The sequence below is a fragment of the Anoplophora glabripennis genome, unplaced genomic scaffold (genome assembly GCF_000390285.2).
Source record: "Anoplophora glabripennis isolate ALB-LARVAE unplaced genomic scaffold, Agla_2.0 scaffold32, whole genome shotgun sequence".
In the NCBI taxonomy this organism is placed as follows: Eukaryota; Metazoa; Arthropoda; class Insecta; order Coleoptera; family Cerambycidae; genus Anoplophora; species Anoplophora glabripennis.
The window spans coordinates 1,521,893-1,538,647 of record NW_019416220.1 but is presented as its reverse complement, the minus strand read 5'-3'; the positions used below and the strand labels follow the sequence as shown (position 1 = coordinate 1,538,647).

The following is a 16,755-nucleotide window of genomic DNA, read 5'->3' as shown; positions in this document are numbered from 1 at the left end:
GTCAAGAGGAACGTTTGTACATATTTACAAAAATTTAATTTTCTGAGATTTCTTTACTAGATTTCAGCTTGAGAATGTATACAGGGTGTCCCATGTAAAACTTTCCACCTGAACATTTCGTTCAATATGAAGTTTTGAGAAAATTTCAAAAACACTTCGATTTTTAATTTGAGGGCGACATCGACTTCACATAAACTTGAAATACAAGTAAATAAACAAAATAGATATCCAAAAAGTGAATAACACTTGTTTTAGAATTAAACATTAACATATAACTACTAACAATAAGCTTAAATAAAAGAACAACAATAAAAACATAAGAAAACTAGAAATCTATATGGACAAACAAAATTATTCACCTATCAATCTCTTAACAATATCACATTACATTATTTAGACAAACAATTTAGATAATAAAATATATATGCATGTACAATTTTCAATAAAAAATAACAATGATTTTTTTATAGTTATCAATAATAAAAAAGTATTTGTGCATTAACTAATCATCTGATTCTAGATTCAAAAATATAGTGAATTGTTTTTCTGGGCATATCAAATATATATTTTTTTAACGTTTTTTTCAATAAATAAATACTCATATGATTTTAACATCAGTTGGTAATGTGTTATAAATCTTCGGAGCTAAATAAGTGTAATATTTTTGTACATTAAATTCGTTGCAACTGAAAGGCATAAAGTGCGATTTTTCAAAATTTATTGTCAGTAATTTGTGATCAAACCAGTTTTTTACGAGTATTAAGTCAGTTGCTGCCTTGTTTTTAAGTTCTTCCCAAGAATTTGCTTTGTAAAAGATAGCTGTATCATCAGCAAAACTTATAATATCCCCATCGGATTTGGAATATCGGATATATAGCTTTTAATTAATTTCAATGTATTTTCCCTAATCCCGATTTGTTGTAAAGTATTTAATAATAAATTCATGACTTACGGTGTCAAACTAGTGCTTTCGTTTAAATCAAGAAAAACACATAAATTAGGTTTACTTTCATCTAATGCAGTATATATTTTGTTGGTTAAAGCTAATAAAACATCCTGTGTAAATACCCCTTCCTTGAACCCATATTGATTTTTTGACAATACTCATATTTATTAATGTATGATGTCAAATAATTTAGAAAGATTTGTTATAAGAGATATAGGCCTATAATTCGTTATTATTTCTTTATCCCCTGTTTTATCATCACGTCATTATTTATTTGCAATAAATGGAATTCATAAAAAATTATGATAAGAACTTCAACCTCCTTTACATTTCGTTTATTATTGTTTTTATCATCTGAGGTAGAAACCTTTTTGCAGTTTAATAATTAATGTTTTGATGTATGAAAATCGTTCCAGTGGTTAACACATGCCATAAATTAAAATAAAACAATTTTAAATGTAAAAATAATTTTATTTTACGGATTCAGTCAGTATAAAAAGAGCTTTCAAACGATGTATCACACGCCTTGTAGTGCCATTTGAAATTTCAAAGTTGATACCTCGATCTACGAAAGGGTGGCAGCTGCAAAATAAGTAATGATGTAAGCTGATGTCCCCCTCAAATTAAAAATCGACGTGTTTTTGGAATTTATTCAAAACTTCATTTTAAACGAAATGTTCAAGTGGAAAGTTTTATATGGGACACCCTGTGTGTATATTTTTAGATATTAGCATTTCATATTTTAGTGGTCGTTTACTACAGTGAATAGTTATCATCAAGTTCTGAAAAAAAGGACAAAATTGAGAAATATCGTCATCAAAAACATAAATTAGATATTTTTGCACAAAAAAATAAAAGTAATACTAGTAATAGTAACAATTAAAACATGTTAAATAATCGGTTATTATTATTCCTTCATTGAACTTTGGATTAGATTATTGTGTTGTAAGAAAACGAAACTCATTTTTCTGTATTAACAAATTATTATTTATCAGTTCATTTCGTTGCGGTTTTTTCTGTAAATACCTGCTCATTTCGGTTGGGAAAAAACGTAGACGGTATTACCTGAAGAGTGCACGTATGCCATTTTGATAATCGGTAAACCATTAATCTTGTGAATAGTTAAGGCTGTTTATTTCAGAATTCAAGTACGTTTAACACATCCCTTAATAGTCACCCTTGTAGGCGATGTAAACAAACATAGATATAAACCCGTCTTTCAACAAAATATTTTATATAACAGGAAAGTTTTATCACTTCATTTGTTTATGCTACACTTAAATTTGGTCGCACCTCATAAAATGTAGAGCACACATTTTTTACGTATAATTCACTTAGTTCGGGGTAAATTGCCGGATTTTTATACATGGCTGTAGTGAAACAAAACTTTAAAGTAAATTGTTGCAAAATTAGAACAGTTTCAATAAAAAAATGTTGACCTGCGACAAAATAATAAATAGAACTGTTTTCTGTATTGAAACATATTACAATTATTACAAAACTGATTATTATTAAATTCAGTATCAGAGTGCTTTAGTTTTTGTTTATTGTTGTATTTGGACTTTTGAAAAAAGATCTTATCGCATGCACCTGTGATTGAAACGGACTGCTTAATAATTAAAAATCTATTGAAATAGCTTTGTTAGAAACGCTTTCTATTAATTGCCTCTGTTGAGTGATTCGAGTTGATCTGTTGTTGGATTTTTTTGCAAGTGTCATTATATCGTTGAGCTGATTTATATAGGTATCAGTACATAATTAAAGTATTGTTATGAATATATGTTATAATTTATCAGCCATATACACTATAGAATCAGTCCTTTAAAATATAGCGACTGTATATTTGGTGATAAAAACATCTATAGTTCCGTTCGAAAAAAACTTGTTATTAAAGAATCTATTGCATCACAAATATTTTCTTAAATTCATGTTAAAGCTGTGCCTATGGTGTTTTACCATGTAGATGTATCTAGTCTTTATTTATTTTTGTTGGTGTAATTCGATACAATTTTTACATTATAACGAAAAGTGAGTTTATTTTGGTAACACTTTAGCGGGAAGTTTGGACTATTTTTACTCGGAGTTCTACGAAAATTGCGTATTTGCGTTTGCAAAGCAAATATTTAATAATTTTTCTTGACAATATTTGGCTGACGTGAATGCTTTGTTTCAGGACCAGAATGGTGGGAAAATGACGCAGAAGTGAAAATTAATATATCCAAAATGTCTTCTAGTGCCTTCGCGTGCCTTGTCAAAATTTACAGTTTTTTTCCTTTATTGTTAATATTATATTTAATCAAAATTTCCCACGGATGGCTCCCGGACACGAGCACAAAATTAATAAATGGCTTAAGCAAGATACCTAGTATTAGCTTTAAAGGGAACACGACATTCCCTGATCACTTTACAGTCTTGTATCAAGACGACAATACGATTTTATTTGGTGGAAGAAACCGAATTTATAATTTATCAGTGTTCGATTTTTCCGAACGAAAAGATTCCACTATTTATTGGCCATCGTCCGAGGCACATCATCAGATCTGCACCCTCAAAGGAAAAACAGAGGATGACTGCCAAAATTACATCAGAATGCTTTTCTACACGGCCCCTGGTAAGATGCTCATCTGTGGGACGAATTCTTACAAGCCCTATTGCAGGATAATGCAACAAAAGGTAACTTATTATTATTTTCTTTAAATATTAACAGTAGATATATTTTAATCACCCAGTATACGCACTTACGCTTGAGTTTCTATTGCAAAGCGACTCGCAAAATTGAAATCTTGGTAATAATGATAATAATAGTAACTGAAACTGGTTTGGGTGTGTGTCTGACAAGTGAACTGGATTGTGCACGTGAATATTGGCCCTGAAGAGGTTATTAGGTGCATGGATCTGTCTGATCTGGTTCAAGTTTTGTTGCCACCTGGCTTGTATCGCCATTATTTTGTTTTAAATTCGTACCTGCAAGTAAAAATAAAACCTCGCATCCAGAATATAAATCACCTTTGCATATGCGTGTTACTGCTACCTACCTACTTACTACTATCAAATATCTAAGTCAAAACAACATAGAGCACTGTTAGAATTTCAAAACTGTGTAGAAATACGTATCTACTTACGTTTACGTAACAATTGTGAGTAAATAAAAATTCTAAACTAATTCAATTCGCCTAAATAAATTTCTCAGATCAAATCAAATGCTTTCTAGTCTAGATCTCGGAAACCTTCATATTTTAGGAATAATTTCTGGAAAATTTTGATGTGGAAAGGTTAGTTTTTAGTCACGAAATTCACTGCTTTAAGAGATGAAATCTGAAATACTCTTTTAGTGTGACGTCACATATTTAGGCAACCCGCAACAAATTGTTATAGTTGAAATTGTACAGACCGAATCTGGCCCTTGTTTACTATTTACATAGATACTATAGAAATGAACAATTTCAAATTAAGGATTTAGTAGTATTTAAGAACAGCCAACATGTGTTTCGTAAAATAGATACATAGACCAGGGCGAATCTGTCGAAATATCCCAATTCTTGGATGTAAGAGGGGGCAAGCTATTTTTTGCTGGAATACCTTCCGTACAAACTCACATAATAAAAGTGTACACCCTAGATATGGGCGAGGTCCGGAACATTTTCAAAATTGCAAAAATGTTTAAAAAATTAAAAAAATACTATTTTATTGAGTTTTTTACTTATATCTTGGAACCTATGAATTTTGGAAGAATATTGAATGGGAAAAAAGTTTTAGAATTGAACTTTGCATAATAACTTATACTGTAAGTTAGAAATGATTAAATTTATTACCGATGTTGCAAAATAGCAATAATTGATGAAAAAAAGGCAAAAAAAATCAAGTTTTTTTGAATAATTTTTTTTAAATATTTTAATTGCTCCGAGGGCATTCTAATTTTGGTAAAAAAAACTTTAGAGAATAAAACACACCAAATTTCATTAAAATCGGTTGGATAGTTTTCGCAAAATATTTTTTTTTAATTTTGAAAAAAAATGTCCGAATTTTCAAAATGTTGCACAGCCTCAAATAAAACATCTAGGTACTTGAAAATTTTTTCGCATAAAAAGAAAAGACTGCTCAACCTTTCAAATGATTTTTGAAAAATTGAAATCTGTTGATTAGGAGGGCCACAGTATATTTTTAAAGTTAACACTCTTTTTTTATTTTTAAACAATTAGATTACATTTATCAATTTGCAATTTAGTTTTTTTCAAAAATTATAATTTTAAAGTACTATCTTTTCTTAATTTTATCTGTATTTAACAAAAAAATTTATTTCCAAATAAAAAAATAATTGTTTTATTTTGTTTAAACAAAAATTATTTAAATAATTGTAACAATTATAACTAAATACATTCATATTCAGTGTTGAAATATATACGTAAACAATTTTTTTCATTGAAAAAATGCAATAGCATACGGTAAAATATACAGTATATTTAATGCATAAATAATAAACTTTGTTTATAACAAAATATGTGCAAATTAGATACGATATTCGAATTCCTTGGCTCGCGAGACATCGGATTAAAAAAAAAGATCGAAATTGGCCCATTAGAAACAGAGATAATGCAATTTTTTTCGTACCTTCGCATTTTGAACCTCCGAATTCAGTCTCGGAGCGAAAGCCCCCTCCCCCACTTTTCGTGTTTTGAGTCACTTTTCGCGCGTGAAGCAACTATGTAGCCGATAAGTTATGGATATGAGATTTTTTTCCAGCTTAGAACTCGGAAAAATGAAGCCACTGGATCAAAGATTATTGCTAAATTGTTTATAAATTAGCGGTAAATGCCGATAAACTTTGACCGCTCATTTTAACTTTTTTTTTAAAGAAGTGTCTTTCCGAGTACTTTAAAATTTTTGAGAAAAACTAAATTGCAAATTGATAAATGTGATCTAATTATTTAAAAATAAAAAAAAGTGTTAGCTTCAACCGATTTCATTTCTCAAAAATCATTTGAAAGGTTGAGCGGTCTTTTCTATGTGAAAAAATTTTCAAGTAACTAGATGCTTTATTTGAGGCTGTGCAATATTTTGAAAATTCAGAAAAATTCTTTCAAAATTTTTTAAAAAATTATTTTGCGAAAACTATTGAACCGATTTTAATGAAATTTGGTGTGTTGTTTTATTATACTCTACAGTTTTTTTGCCCTCGGAGCAATTAAAATATTTTTTAAAAATTATCCAAAAATCTTGATCATTTTGCCTTTTTTTCATCAATTATTGCTATTTTGCAACATCGGTAATAAATTTAAACATTTCTAACTTACAGTATAATATGCAAAATTCAATTCTAAAACTTTTTTTCTCTTCAATATTCTTCCAAAATGCGTAGGTTCCAAGATATAAGTGATAAACTCAGATAAAATAGGTATTTTTTAAAATTTTTGAAACATTTATTTATTTCTAATATTGCCCGGATATCGCGATATTTAAATCATGACAAAGAAGACATTTGGCACTTATGTCCAAAGTACATAAGAGAAATTCTTCATGACAATGTGTACTATGGGGTTGCCTATTATTTGGCGTATGTGACGTCACTACTAATAAGCTCTATTGTCATTTGAAAATATTCGAGACAGATTATTATTGTTACTATGAAATGTACATTTTGATTGTTTCGCATTTACTTTATAAACATAAAAAAGACTTCGGTAAGGAACATATTTTTACGGAGATTTAAAAAACGAAATGGGTATAAGTGCTAATGTTAATTATTTCATTGATTTCTACTTCGCATGTAAGTTTTAAACTAAAATATTGTCGTAAAAAGTATAATAAAATTTAACTTTCTGACGTCGCAAAAGTAATCGAACAAATTTTGCATTATGCGAATTTGACAAAAAGACATAAAATTGGCAAAAAATAGCGAATCTTCAGAGTTCTAGTTTGAAACCTTAAAAATTTGACCCTCGTAAATTAATTTCTAATTTTTTCGTCATTTAGTCAAAAAATATTTGACATTGAACTTAATGTACCTAGTGAATCAATACCTTTACCAATGCATTTATGTCTAGACTTTTTGGCACTCAACCTGTTCAGTGGGGTGACTGACAGAACGAGTAAGCAAACGCATTAGTGTTATTTTTCTACACAGGAAATTAAAATATTATTTTCCTTTATTTTTTTAACAATAGCGTATTATGAATTCAAAATGCCTGTTATTATTGTATTTAAATTGAGATCTCACACAAGACTTAATTATTACTTATGGGCTGTGTCCGGAGGTGTAGACACCTTCACAGGTATGACAATATTTGAAAATGATTACGTTTTATGTACTCTCAAATAAAGGCGCAATATATTTTTTTAAACGTAGAGGTCAAGCCCAAATATTATTTTTATGTTCTTTGCTGTAATTGTAAAATTTTAGTCCAACAGGTGAATCTGCGTGAAATTGTGTGTGGTAATTACTTTAAATAATAAGTAGGTAGTTGGACAATAGTAAGGTGTGGAATTTACCCACTTGGTTATGTTCATAAATATTTAATATTATTATTTTGTTAGAACCTCGACCAGCCTGTTCCGAACGGGAGACATTGAAAAACCAGACGCTATAACAGTTGTGTTTGTAACTGGGTAACATAATTTTGCCGTATAAGGTACTTCACGATTTTCCTATCTAGCATACAAAGTGAAGGTAAACATAAAATTTACTTAAAATTCAGTCTAGTAACTTTGCCTTCAGTACTACTAATTATGCTACCATAAGTTTATTGATTCGAATGGTTTTTGTTCTATTTAAGTTTAGCATATTACTACGGGTTTATAAAAATTAGTGAAAGTTTATAACTATAGTCTACCGCTTACGCTCCGTCTGGCTGAAAATGTTGCTAGAACTGTTTATTTAATTTTATTAGAGCTTTAATAAATGATTGCAAGCCTCGTGACCACTAATTTTGTTTGGAACAGTAATTTTATTTCCTTTATATTGGTAACTAAATTTCGGTAAAATTAAAAAATATTAAAACATTTTATCGCGTTTCAGAGATAAAAATATTAAATATCTATTGTGTCTTTTAATTCAATTAACTTGAATTTTAGATTAATTTAATTTAAAATTATAATTAAGCAAGCCTCGCAACGCAACGTAGCAAATAAAGATGTTTTTTTCATGAGTAACAATTGATACACTAGTCACAAAAATTAAAGGATAAAAAATTCCTAAATTTTTAGGTGATTTTTCAAAGGGTTAAAAGCTAACATTTTTCCCCTTTTTTCGATATTTAACATTCTTTGATGAAAAAAAATGGATTTTTGGGAAAAAAACATTTTCAATTTAGAAAAATGAATAAAAGATGCAAAATTTATCCTTTAGGTACTTTATTTTTAACAAAAGTAACAATTTCAATCATTCGGACCACAATGAAAAAAAAAAAATAATCGCATCTGTTTGAGCTTTTCAGGTTTTGTTTTGGTATACTTGGCAAGGGCGTCGCCAAGAGAGACAGGGGGGGACAGAGGCTTCAAAACGTTTTTTTTTAAATTCGCGTAAAAATGCCAGCAATCGATTCATGTAATAGACATACTCGAGAAATGAAAATCGAAAAAGATATTGAAGAAAAACGCAACCAAAAATTTTTTACTTTTTTTAAAGTCATTTTTGGACACTTGAAGTGAATAAAATCGTTACCACTCTTTTTTACCATGAAAGGAAAAAAATGAGCTCTGATTCATTTCTCTACGACTATTCGTCGAGCAAAAAGGGCCGATTTTCGAAATGACCTGTTTTTCGAAAAAACGATAACGAAAAATTTTTATATTTTTTAATTTGAAAAAGGCACTTTTTGCTTGCCGACGGCTACATTTACAGCAAGTCACAAGTTTGAAAACCTTAATTTGCAAGAGATACAGCAAAAATAATAAAAGTCTATTTTTGAAGGTTTTTTCGAGATATATATCTCGAAAAGTAATATAGCAATCGATATACATATTTAAAAATACGAATCGATAGGTTTTTTAATAGCTACAACTTTCTTATTTAACTTTTTTCGATTGGAGTTAAAGTTTTTTTATTAGCGAAAAACCGTCTTTTTGACTTTATGAATTTTTTAGGTTAACTTCGCCGTTTATGCGCCACATGAAAACATTACCTTTCTTAGAATTTTTTTTCCTATCCACCATATTTTTTGTTTCCAGGTGGTGTTTTTTGTAAGCTCTTCTACCCATTGATTGGACTATAAAGCTATATATGTAACGCACCAATTTTATATATTTTATAATTTTCGTTGAATTTCTTAATTTTTTAGTTATTTATATTTTTTCTTGTTTTTCTTGTTTTATTAAAAATATTTCTAAAAAAAAATTAATTCACTGTACCTATCTCTACCTATAATTTATATTTCTCCCATCTCTCTCATCTTGCCCTCCCTTAGCCCATTGGCTGGCGACGCCCTTGATACTTGGGTTTAAAAAAAATATACTTAGTCTATTCACTATTTATAAAGTTATCCCAAGTTTGGCGTAAATCCTTAAATATGCAATTTACATTTGTTTGAATCAAGTTTCTTACATGGAAAATATTTTTTTATCAAAAAATGACATGAACATCTTATAAAGGGTACCTTGTAGTATTATAAAGTAAGCAAGTAAGTAAGTAAAATTTTTATTAGTTCACTTTGCATAAGAATTACAAAATACCCTTAGGGTGTAGAACTCGTCAATTATATGTAGTAAAGGTACCTTGTAGTATTCAAACCTACTTAGTTCCCGAATAATTAATTAGCAAAGCCAAAAAGGTAATTTTTCCTTTGAACGGCGATAAATCAGCGACAAATCATCGTACAAAGCTCTTAAACAGCTCAAATTGAAGAGGATGAATCAAACAAAGAGAGGGGACAGGCGGGATTGCCAAAATAAATTATTGAAACCCGTGGACCTTTTGAAATTGTTATCCATCTGGATTTTATTTCTTAAAGGTGGTCAATGATAAAAAATTTTCAAATCCTGATACTATAAATTTGCTTTTTATTTTATTTAGGATTTTTTTTACCCTTTAATTTTTGTGACTAGTTTATGATGAACCCGCATTGTAGGTACTTGTTTACAAAGTGTGAAGTTATCCACGATGTTCTATATCAAAACAGCAGTGTACACAAAAAATTAAATTTATTCTAAAAATCGCCACATTTCCCCGCCAGGGTCTGAACGCCCGATTCATATTCTCCTTGAAGTCAAAACCATTTTCAGTGCATGATCTACTCGGTAAATATAAATAGAACAGTACTGATTATTGTACAACCAACCTACCTACTCCAATTTGCACCACGTAGGAGACAAATTGAATTAGAACTGCCTACGAGTCGCTTATCATGCTTATTAAAACATGATTTCAATTCTTTCCCGGCCTTATTCTTTTTCTCTTAATGAGTCATCGAAATGTTGATATCAATAGATGGATTTTATTTGCACATCGCCAAGATGTGGAATATTCCGTGTTAAATTAAGATGATTATCAACGAATGTAATAACAGCTTTTCGCAACGAAAATATAATTAAATATAAAGTACATTATATTATAGCTCCGAGTCAGTCCTGACATTATAGTAGAGATTAACACACTTTTACATGCTCATCTTCAATTCCAAATGGCACGTTTAAAATAAATATCACGATTCTCTTTATATTTCTGTCGCGAGTAGGTACGAACGATCGAAAAGGTAAAGCTTATTAAAATTTCAACATCATAATGACGAGTAGAATAAAAATGACTGGTTTTAAAAGGTAAGTCTCCTGTTGCAGTGGGACTAAATAGGCTTTCATGAGAAATTTGCCTCAAATTCTCAGCACCCAGTATTTATAACTTTTATTTTTGTAACTAGCACCTAGATCTATAAAGAAAAACTGATTAATAATAACATCCAGGCGACCCTAAATAAGTGTTACAGACTTTAACACCAAGTACTCGAAAATATTGACTAGAAACAATTGTTTTATTTTGTTAAATAAGAATAAATAAAGCAGTAACTTATCAGTTTTGGTATAGGTATAGACATATTATTTTTAAAACTGAAAATGACTGATAAAATTGTAGCAATGGGACAAATGTAAAAAGCTTATTTCAATTAATTTTTAAGTTTTCTTAGAAGCATTGAAAAGATTAAAATTTTTTGCAAGAAATGTATTCTGCGGCATATCCATGGAAACAACCATTCTCGAAAAAATTGTAGAAGACTATTGAAATTGGATTCGATTTCTACAGCTACCAACATATCTTTCTCTACCTTCTTGCCTCAGCCACTGTGTAAAAAATGATAATAGATTTATCCATATTCTCCTGGTTTCTACGCGAAGAGGGAAAATATTTTTATTTTTATTTTTTTTTGGAGAAAAGTCAGTCCTCTTAAAAATGTTAGCTTTATCTATTTATTTCTGTGGGAATGCGATTTTTTTGACAACAAAAAAAAATAAAAATGATTTTTTTACTATTTCGACGAGTGCTATTTGGAGTTAAAATTTGTAACACCTGTTCAAAAACACCCAGTATTTTCATTATTATTATTTTTTTCTCTCCTGCCTTATTATTCTTTTAATAAACAACAATATTGTATTGTGTATAGTATAGTTAATTATTTTGCTTACTTGCAAAACAATATTGCTGAAAAATGTTTACATTAAATATTCATTATTAATATAATTATCAACATTTGCATGTTCTATTTTCAAAAAAAAAAAGAAAATGGAAATCCATGGTTGTCAGCACGAGTTTTTTCAACATTTAAAAAATTTGCAGTTACAATTATGTATATTTATTCTGTGCAAAGGAAGTAATATTTTATATCTTATATTCTCATTAAATGTGTCTTTCATTTAGTCCAATTACTCGTCTTTCGCGCTCTAAATTAACTTTTGTAAATATAATAGGTATCTTTTATAAACAAATTATATTTAACTGAGTTGACACTTAAACGTCAAGCTACTTTTTAAAAGTAAATATAGAATTTCTTGCTTCATAAAATAGTTTTAAAATTAGAACCTTTTGTTTTTATTACTTTATATTAAATACAACTGTGCTCAACCATAATTTTTCTTAATCTACTCAAAATTCAAGATAATTTAAGCGACTTCAGCTGTGGATTACAACCGGACTAAAATTTTGATAAAACCAAAAATAAATACAGTAAATCATATAAGCTGTAACTCCAGAAGACTCTGAGTGGAGTGTTTAATTTAGCCTCAATGTATGGCTGTTATTATAGTAATATATTTAGTTGAGCCTCGTGTTGTGCTGCACCAATTCATTTTTTCAATGGACATTTGTCATCTGCTCGAAACAGTTATTTATATCTTTTATCTTGTCCCTTGTATCTGAAATTAAAGTAACTTTTTATTTCAACAATTCTGACGTAAATAATTTTTTGTAAAAATGATAACATGATCAAGATATTCAACAGAATCAGATGCACCCGTAGCATCTAGTTGGAATTTTTGTTAACTACCACCACTACAAGAACCAAAACAACCTTCATTAGTTTTAATTATATAAACTTTTATTATCAAGAACTGTAATGAATATAATTATAATTTATTTATCTGCGGTTTTAGTCAAAGAGCAATTACTATATTTCAATATAACAATAGTAACACATCACTTACAAGTTATAAATCATGTCATAATGATTTGAACTCGTATCCCTGGTTTTAGTATCAACCTTGTGAGATACTGGACAACTTAAACTATAAATAATCTATAACCTTATATAATCATGGTAATATTAGAAATCACTTATATTTAAGCGGGTTTAAATGGGGTTTAAACACGCTAATTCGTGACGTCAATTAGTGCGATTGGGAACAAGAATCTAGATATAGCCAAATTCACTTTGCTTCGAGGCTCCCTGCGCGCGCGTTTCTTTGGATGCATGGCAATTGTAGACTAGACTGCAAAGAAGTAAGTTGCGTTCTGTCGCACTAAATGACGTCACAATTGATCGCGTGACAAAATTTAAATTTCTACATTCTAAAGAAATTTATTTTTTTGCCACTGTTATCTGTTATATCTTCAAATTTATAGTTTCATGCAAGATGCCTATTACACAACAGTACAAGTTTCAAAATTGTCTTTTTAACATTTTCTAGTTACATTGCAAAATTGAATTGTGATATCTTTTCCAGAATGAGAAAGTAATTGTAGAAAAGGAAATGGAAGGAATTGGATTATGTCCCTATGACCCTGAAGATAACAGTACTGCTGTATATAGTAATGGACACTTATTTTCTGCAACTGTTGCAGATTTTTCAGGGACAGATCCCTTAATATATAGGCAGCCCCTTCGAACGGAACTATCTGATCTCAGGCAGCTTAATGGTATATAATTTTTTCTTATTTATTTCCAAGGTATCTTATTAATTGTATAATTTCTTCCAGCTCCAAATTTTGTTAGTTCTTTGACGTATGGGGACTATATATACTTTTTCTTCCGTGAAACGGCTGTGGAATATATGAATTGTGGGAAAGTTATATATTCTAGAGTCGCTAGGGTTTGCAAGCATGACAAAGGCGGTCCGCATCAATCAAGGGACCGTTGGACTACTTTCCTTAAAGCAAGACTGAACTGTTCCATGCCTGGAGAATATCCTTTTTACTTTGATGAAATACGTAAGACATATCCAGACATGAAATGAAAATTAAAATTGTAACATGTAACTTGTTTCAGAATCCACTAGTGAAGTAGTAGATGGTAAATATGGCGGCGATTCAAACGTAAAAATAATATATAGCGCACTTACTACACCTAATAACGCTATTGGAGGATCCGCTATATGTATATTCCAAATGGAAGATATTCAAAGTGTCTTCGAGGGTCCCTTTAAATACCAAGAGGGTATAAATTCAAACTGGTTGCCGGTTCCTGACAATAAAGTGCCAACGCCTAGACCGGGACAGTGCGTCCAAGACAGCCGTGTTTTAGCGAATAATAATGTTAATTTTATCAAAACACATCCACTGATGGAGAAGACGGTACCCTCTCTAAACGGCAGACCGCTGTTAATCAGAGTTAGCTTGAATTATAGGTTTACAGCTGTTACTGTTGATCCTCAGGTTCGCACAATTAGCGACGAGACGTTTGATGTCATATACGTCGGAACGGGTATGATTATTTAATATTTTATACCCCGCTGTTCGATTTTCTAACAAACTTAACTCGTTTCAGACGACGGGAAGGTGCTGAAGCTGGTAAACATTCCTAGTTCTAATTCGACCAAGGCATTCGTTATATCCGAAAACGAAGTGTTTCCTAAAGGCACGCCGATAAAACAATTAAAAATAGCGCCAGGGTACGGGAAAGTCGTGGTTGTTACTAAAAAGGAAGTTAAACTGGTAACTTTAAATCCCTGCGCTAGCATCGGCCGTTGCAGGTAAGTCGTAGTCTTGTACGATTATATAACAATATTCACGTGTTTTATTGTGTCGTAGCGACTGTATAGAATTACGTGATCCTCACTGCGCCTGGGATTCTCTCAAAGGAGTATGCGTTAGTGTGGACGCCGTGACGTCCTTCCGCTACTTAATACAAGACGTGAGGGGTGGCAATATATCGAGATGCAGAATACAACCCACTGGTAATTATTTTTACGATGTCGTGATTAGGTGAAACTCACCAGTTCGTTTGCAGATAAATCTATACCCAAAAGCGAATATGAGACTAAACTAATAGACACCAACTCCCTTGAAGAAGACAAACAGTCTCCCGATCCGTTGTTGAGGTTAGACGGTGAATCGACGGACTGCAACGAAGTGGATGGAGAAAAGGTGACAGGCTGTGCCGCACAGAGCAAACTTACCTTGTACACTTCGGAATATTTACATATTATCGTCGCAGTCGCTAGTTTAGCGGGTTTATTTGTTGGATTCTTATGTGGATATCTAGTCTCTCGGCGATTTCACGTCCATACGCAGTACCCTAATCCACCGTTTATTGAACAGCACAATCATCTAGACAGGTAAATTTAAATTTACCTTTTACCTTACCTTTTTACCTATTTAAATTTAAAACAGGTTTAAATTTAAAATGATTAGGGAAATTTTCCTATTCGGCTCTTAGTTTGAAACGTAAATTACTTTTTGTTATAAGGAAATTTGTAATTTGCCGCTTTTGCACAAGCGGCATTATAAATTATAAATTTCAATAAAGTTATTTGAGTTTCAAACTAACTCCTTTTTATAGAAAATCTGCGTTAAAATGGGGGAAAGTCTGTTATTTGTGCATTAATTAAAATTTAGACAAACTGTAATATCTTTAAAAATGTATTGCTGGTTGCCTATTTGCTATATAGCCCTCTTAACACAAAATTCCCTAAAGACAGATGATAGTCTAGCGGAGTACATTTTACAATGTATGTGTCGCTAGGTGTGATTTCTTTTTTCATGAATGACTAGAATAAATTTATGAAAATGCGTTAGTGTGCATTTTTAATTTAGCTACAAAACCATTATTACTTAAACATTTTTGATAAAATATAGTACAAGTCCATTCTCTACAATTAAAGAAAAAAATCCAGTTAAAATCGCACAATAAAGATTTTACAAAGTAACTCGAAAACAAATTGGTCACAGTACAGGGCTTCCATTAATGTCCGAGACCCACGTGATCGCGACGGTACGCAACCGACATTACATTTGCCAATACAAATTGGTATTCCGTACAAATTAAAACATTGAATCAGTCTATGACACCATAGCTGGTTTAGGGTCCCTAAACTTGAAATTTTTCGTAGTAGCCAACTTAAGAAAATCAAATTTATTTATAGTGACAACCAATTTGGTCACGTGGGTCTCGGACATTAATGAAAGCCCTGTATGTATCTGCTATCTAAGGATAATCCGAAGTTTGACTGGTTGTCTAACTATAGGCCAGTCTCATGTAAATAAATTAATTTATATTGTAAACATGAGACATTTTCGTTTAAGAATATGTGTTGGTGAAAACTGAAATCTGTACAACTTTTATAAAATATTGTACATAATTTCTCATTATAAGACAAATAAGTTAAAATGATTTATTGTGGATGGTTAATTCCTCCATTTCTTTTGGACTTTCCAAAACTTTTAACTTTTACTAAAAAAAAATCAATATTACAAAATTTCTCACATTATTTTCAAATTATGATTTTCCTTGAAAAATACTCTTATTTTGTTTAGTTGTAAAAGGAAACTCCAACTTAAAAAATACCCGAAATAAGCTATAAAGTCTTTATCATCCACTGCATGTTCTTAATTTTTCCATGGTATGTTAAACAAAGTAAATTACTGTTACTCAAACTTTAGTTCATCCCCCCCAATCTCTATCTAAAATCAGAAGTCCCGAACCAGTTCGTATTTTGAGCCTAACATCAAGAAACACTAGAAAATAGTTTTCGAGATTTTAAACCGACTCGAGTATTAGAATAATTTTGGGACACTATTACCCCATAACGCCGTAACCTGTGCTTTGATCGCAAAGTAGGAAGCACTATTATGTTATTTCAGTGTAGATACAAAGAGAAAAACCCTCGGGTGACTGTACACAAATCTGTATATGCCTCAGATCATGAATCTACAGGAGCTTGCACGCCCCGGGGTTAAAGGACCGCTGACTCAATTTCTTAGAGTTGCATTGTTGTACATTGCCTCACACCCAGAATTATGGGGTTACGATGTTATGGGGTTAGAGAAGCCTTCCCGTCCACAGTCCTAGTTTTGTACCCATGTATAAAATCTATGTTTCCTGTTTCTGCACTCTCACACATCCCGGGTTATGGGGATACAGGGTTATGGGGTTATGGTGAAATGGTATTGAATATAA

The 16,755-nt window shown here is 30.8% G+C and overlaps 1 protein-coding gene across 1 annotated transcript in view; it reads left to right on the top strand.

The window, feature by feature from the left end:
* Positions 1–16,755, top strand: part of LOC108906284 (semaphorin-1A-like) — a 44,044-nt gene that overhangs the window by 26,094 nt on the left and 1,195 nt on the right. The window contains exons 2-8 of the mRNA XM_018709506.1: positions 3,120–3,619; positions 13,085–13,277; positions 13,338–13,568; positions 13,627–14,061; positions 14,125–14,329; positions 14,388–14,533; positions 14,587–14,914. Coding sequence (XP_018565022.1) covers positions 3,170–3,619; positions 13,085–13,277; positions 13,338–13,568; positions 13,627–14,061; positions 14,125–14,329; positions 14,388–14,533; positions 14,587–14,914 — 1,988 coding nt within the window. The 5' untranslated portion in view covers positions 3,120–3,169. The remainder of the gene's footprint in view (positions 1–3,119; positions 3,620–13,084; positions 13,278–13,337; positions 13,569–13,626; positions 14,062–14,124; positions 14,330–14,387; positions 14,534–14,586; positions 14,915–16,755) is intronic.